The 6005-nt window shown below is 38.1% G+C and overlaps 1 protein-coding gene across 2 annotated transcripts in view; it reads right to left on the bottom strand.

The window, feature by feature from the left end:
* The window catches only part of srrm3 (serine/arginine repetitive matrix 3), a 119369-nt gene continuing 113364 nt past the window's right edge, over window positions 1-6005 (bottom strand). For both annotated transcript variants that reach the window (XM_015383671.1, XM_015383672.1), the window contains exon 14: window positions 1-1752. In XM_015383671.1, coding sequence (XP_015239157.1) covers window positions 1479-1752 — 274 coding nt within the window. In that variant the 3' untranslated portion in view covers window positions 1-1478. The remainder of the gene's footprint in view (window positions 1753-6005) is intronic.

Raw genomic sequence — 6005 nt, 5'->3', positions numbered from 1 at the left:
TTCATCTTTTGTTTATTATCAGTGATCTTCGATTATACAATACAAAGAAGGACCTGAAAACAAAAGAGACAATGATATACTGATTAATTGGGTTAAAGCTGCTTACTGAGAGTCGTACGTATGAATGGAAAAAGACCGCATGTATGGAAAGGAAGACTTTAGTGATTGTATCACCGGTTTGTTATCTTACGGGTCATCTTCTCTTGAAGGAGCTGACAGTGTAAATATACCTCGGAGTTTAAAAGGATGCCGTAAATGGAGCAGAACGTTTTGCTGCCTGGAGCACAAACAAGAAGATGTTACTTTTCTGCTTACAGCATAGAGGAGGACCTGAAGTCTAAAAAAGACGCGCTGCTGAAAAACTCACTTTAGATTTTCATTTGTATGTAAACCTAATCTAATTTGATCAGATCCTAATGCAAGATCTTTATGCATCACTGAAAAAAGTCAAATAAATTAAACAATAAATAAATAAATAAATAAATAAATATTCCAATAAATAAACATACAGATAGAATAAATTCATAAATAGTTGAGGTTAAAATGTTTGCATGGAGATAATTTGCAGTTTTCCTTTCAGGCAGCCTGACTTCAGGTTGCAGAGTACTCGCCGATCTTTGAACAGGACGTTTGCCCTCACACACACACACACACACACACACATCCACAGGTTAGTAAGAACGAAGGTAAAGGTTGGAGAGTAAAGGTACATGATACACAGCCTCCATCCCCCCTCCATTCAGACACTCAATGGCACCCTTCTCAGTCAGTAAATCCTCTTTGAGGAGAGTCTTGACAGATGTTACATGCTAAACAGACCTTCTTAAGCTAAATGGAATATACAGTGCATAGTTTACAAAGCCAGAACTTATCAGAGTTTAAATCTATACAGGCATATCTACACAATAAAAGTTGTAACCATAAAAAAAGTTGTTTTTTTGTTCCCTCATTCATCTGTCCGGGTTGCTCTTTGTTCTGTTTGTTGACCTCTCCTCAGTAAAATGGATGTCTTTGGAGGGATGAGCACATGATGGCAGGTAAGACAAATATCTGACTGGTTTCCTTTTGTCTGTTTTTGTTTTCTATTCACCTTCTGTTTTTAAGATACACATATGTTTCTCTATATTCATGAAGCATGTGTTTGTTGACCCACTCACTTCTGGCTGCCTTGTGGAGGATAGGATGGAAAATGCTGACTGACTGTGTTGGGATTTGTTCCTTCGGCTCGGTCACCTGATTTCTGAAATAGGGAAGCTGTTCTTTCTCTTTGTGACTCAAGATCAGAGAGAGTTTGATTCAAATGAATGTGCTATAATAAAATACATCTGTCTTTGTTCAGGATCTGTGCTGGAGACAAAGTCGTCACTGATGGAGGAGTTTGGACTCTGGACTTTCCAGGCGCTTCAGTGGAGGACTTATTCTTGCCTTCATCGTCTGTTTGCTTTAGTGTTCTTTGTCCCTTCCGCCATCTGATGCATTCAGAAGCCCGGGCTGTCGTAGCTGCTGCGGCTGTAGTAGCTGTGGGAGCGACTCCTGCTGCGGCTCCAGCTCTGGCTACGACTTTTGCTGCGACTTCGGCTCCAGTTCCTGCTGCGGCTCCGGCTCCGGCTGTGACTCTGGCTCTGGCTTCTGGTGCGGCTGTAGCTGCTGTAGCTGCTGTAGCTACGGCTGCGGCTGGACCGTGATGGGCTGCTGTCGTAGCTGGACGACGAAGGACTGGGCCGGTAGTACGGGATCGGGCGCTTCCGAGCACTGGTGTGGAGAGTGGGGAACGGGAGGGGATAAAAATGTCGGACAAAGAAAGCAGTGTGACAGGTTAGAATGAGGGAGATGTTAAAATATTAAGATGATCAGGCTGTTATCTGAGACAAGATTAGCAGATCAATGTTAGATTCCAGAAACGGTAAACAAGTGCAGCCTCTGAAAGAGATTAGATATGTGGGTTATAAACAGCTCTCCATCCACACAAGGAAAACACCTTTTGTTAGTTAAAGCTGGAATCATTTGATTTGTTAAAAGGAATCGTGGGATAGCTTCCTGTAAGGTAATTAGCTGTTAGCTACTAAAGAACCCCCTGCTCTCTGCAGAGCACATCACCAACACATACAGACATTCATTATGGGACCGATAGATGCTATCAAGGTGGCTGACAAGTCTTTCATTCCTATCTTTCCATCAAAATTGATTGCTTAACACTTTATAATTGGATGCTTTAAAGGATCCATGATTAGCTGTAACGATAGGATTTATTTGGAGTAATATCTATTGTTGATGCGAAAAAGTCAAAATACTGTCAGCTGTTTAGCTTTAATGCATTTAAATAAAATACTGTCACATGGACATTACAAAGCTTTTTACACTGCAATGCATTCTGGGTAAACAATGTTTGCTAGGGACTGTAGCATTATTCACTATTTCACATTATGAAATTAAATCAATAGATTTATTTTCATCTAAATTTCTGTAAGCAATATTTGACTGATAAGATAACAGTTGTGAGGCACCAGAAGAAAGAGAAATTCCAGGCCTAAATGTTTTTTTTTGTTTTTGGTGGGGGCAAAGTTCTGCAGAACCAAAGTCAAATTTTTTTGTTTTAACAGATAAATCATGAAAACTTTGAGGCAGTGTGGCATTTTCTAAATGTACACCAGTCAAACGCAATTTGATTAAAAATAACTTTGGTACTGTTAGCCTTCCTGTAAGTTCCAGTCCAATTATGTGTTTTTATGTTTCAATTCAGTTTATTTATGTAGCGCCAATTCACAACACATGTCATCTCAAGGCACTTTACAGTTCAACCAGATCATCCAGTCAGATGGGTTCAAAGTTTTCTATCTAAGGAAAACCAGTTGATTGCATCGACTCATTGACTCGAAGGCAATCCCTCACACTAAGTATACTTGTAGCGACAGTGGAGAGGAAAAACTCCCTTTTAACAGGAAGAAACCTCCAGCAGAACCAGACTCAGTGTGAGCGACCATCTGCTGAGGCCGACTGGGGTTCAAGGAGACAGAAGCAGAGATACAGAAAGCAGCTGTGAAAGACGGCCCCATCCAGGAAACACACAGCCAGGCAGAAAATGGCTATTTTTAAGTTAATTGCAACATATTTAGGCAAAAACGTTCAACTAGTCATGGATCCCTTAAGAGAGGATTCACTCCTAGCACTACAATCGGACTCAAACGGTCTGAGCAGTGACTGAAACTAGTGGCACTTATGTTTGACCAACCCTGAACAGTAATGAACTGGAAACCAACAAAAAAAAAAAAATCTGACCATTTGTTAAGACAAATGAATGCAGCGTAAGTGCTTCAATATTGTGCTAACACTTTTCAGTGTAAAAGTATAAGTCTCAAAATTAGCTTTTTTTTTTTTTTTTTTTACATTTATAAAGTTCATAGACATCTGAGAATTGCCAGCTGTGTTTTTTTATTGGCTTCTACCTGTAAATATGGCTCAGGTTAGTTTATTGGCTCAATAGTTTTTATTTATTTATTTAATCTTTAAATCAGTTTATTTTTTATCAGTAAATGGAGATACTATTGAGTAATGCTAACTGTACTAGTTGTGCTACTAGTTACCATGGATGCTACCAGTGGTCAGTTGCAGAAACATTTTATTTTTGTTTAGGAAATCCTTTTGTTTCAAATCAAAGCTGCTTAACATGAGCTGATATCTCTCTCACACAGTCACAGTGTGGAATCTACTTATCATCTATGTACCTAATGTTGATGATTAATGATCAATCACAGTAACACTTTATTGCTAATTTGTTACAGTATATGAAAGGATAATTTAAAATCACAAATAATAATAAAAATTTGTTATTATAAATATCTGTAATATCCGTTATTATTATCCATTTTAAATAAGATGGAAAATTAGCTTTGATGTGATTTCGTGATCTGATGCAGATTTTCGGGTGTGAAAATAAGAGCATTCGGAGTGTCATTTTCTTTTTTTAGATAGATCCTGAATAAAAATTGTAATTTAACATTGTTACCAAATGGACAGGACTAAAAATTACAAAAACTTTCATCACAAAAGATTGGAAATTTGGAATTGGCCACAGCATCTCTGTTTGATGCATTTTCAAAATAAAAGCACAGCCATTAAACCAGAGGGCTGACGGCAAAGGAAAAGCGTTTGAATTAATCTGAGAGATATTTTCTCTGTAAATTACAATAAAAATCAATAAATAATGATTTTATTGTTTTTTTTATTACCTTGCTTGTTATAAGAATAATAAAAAAATTTTTAAGGTTTTTTTCAATATAAAATCCTGTGGTTTGATTCATAGCAGGTCAGAAGGTTAACCTTTTAGACCTTTAACAGTCTGCTCAGAGCGTTCTCATCCATATGTCTGTTAGTGCCGGGTTTGAACAGGTCCTTCATCTTCTCTATACAGGATTCTGATATCAGAAATCACAACCTGCATGTTGAGAATCATTTCAGTGTAAATAAACCTTGATAGCATTTCAATCCTTGCATCCCTGTGCAGCAACATTAGTGCGTAACGTCAGTGGGGTGTAGCTTCAGGGCTGCCAGTTTCAGAGATGTGATGAAGAAAAAGAGAGAAAGGACAGGCAAAAAAAAGAAAAGCAGAAGAGGATGAGTCCAGGTTTACTCAGGGGAGCTCTGATGGTTTGATGTTCAGCTGAGCTTCAGGGGTCAGAGTAGCAGGGCTCTGCTGCACAGCAACTGTTACCAGGGTAACAAGCCTGCAGCATTCGAATTCAGCAGCATCCCGCTGTCTCCATGTGAGGACCTTTAGGACTGAAGCAAACATGACAAGGCATTCTCATTTCACTCATTACATCTGTTTACACTTGCTTACGGACAGGGAGAACATCAACAAGTGGTTGATTGAACAGGAGTGGTGGAATATTCCTTTAACACGCAATGCAGTCATCATAAAGCATATTCATGTGGAACGTCATCACACGGAAATAAAAACATTTAGTGAAGAACTAAAATAAGTGTGATATTCACACAGGATCTCTACAAACACAAAGCTATCAATACATTTAAATCTAATTAAGAAATCAAAGTAAATCCAATGGTTAGTTTATGTGTATTAAATCAGAATGTTACAGGGAATATGTGTTCAACACACAAAGAAGGGAATAAAAAAGAAATAGTAACCAGCGGAAATCTGTCAGTTAGATTTAAAGGTCTCACGCTGCCAATCATTTTTACCGAGCGATAAGATTGGTAAGGCAAAGATATCTTCACTTTAAACTTGGTTGGATTTGCAGTCCTATACGTCACAGTATTGCACTGGGAACATTGGAAGCCATGACGTCAAAATCAAATGTTGTTTCACAATAACTGCATCTATTGTCCAGGTGAAGATCGAGGTATTTATACTCTACTCCTTCTCCCATGATGGAGATACAGTTTGACCTGTTCCTGTTATTTTGACACCTACAATCATCTTTGTTTTAGTCAAGATGATGAATAAAACAAAGCAATCCATCAGATCCCTTTACGAGTGAATAATTTTGTTTTCTTAGTGATGAGGAGCTGAATGTTTCATAGGTGTTTGTTTAACCATTGATTAACAGGGCAATGAAAGTTTAAGACAACTGAATGAATTGTTTCCTTCATTATGATCTACAGGGAATGAACAGAATGAATAATAAACAGTCTGCATTAATTCATAAATAAAAAGTGTTTCTAAGGGATCTTTATACCATTTAAAATATATCAAATTAACTAATTAGTAGTTAGCTCCCCTAGCCTGTCATCAGCTCCATCCATCTTCCTTTCTCTGTAACCAGCAGCACTAAGGCGAGGCGCTGTCGCCACTAGATGTCACCGTGGTGATGGTGTTACAGATTAATTTGCACCCAGACGTGGGTAGAGTACTCTCACATTTTAACTGAAGAAAGTATCGTGCTAGTTTAACAGCGGTTTTTACCTTTTAACTAATGTATCGCTTTATTTAACAGTTAACCTGTCTGTCTGTCTGTCTGTCTGTCTGTCTGTCTGTCTGTCTGTCT

Source organism: Cyprinodon variegatus, unplaced genomic scaffold (assembly GCF_000732505.1).
Source record: "Cyprinodon variegatus isolate N-32 unplaced genomic scaffold, C_variegatus-1.0 Scaffold291, whole genome shotgun sequence".
NCBI lineage: Eukaryota > Metazoa > Chordata > Actinopteri > Cyprinodontiformes > Cyprinodontidae > Cyprinodon > Cyprinodon variegatus.
This window is presented reverse-complemented; position numbering and strand designations above follow the sequence as displayed.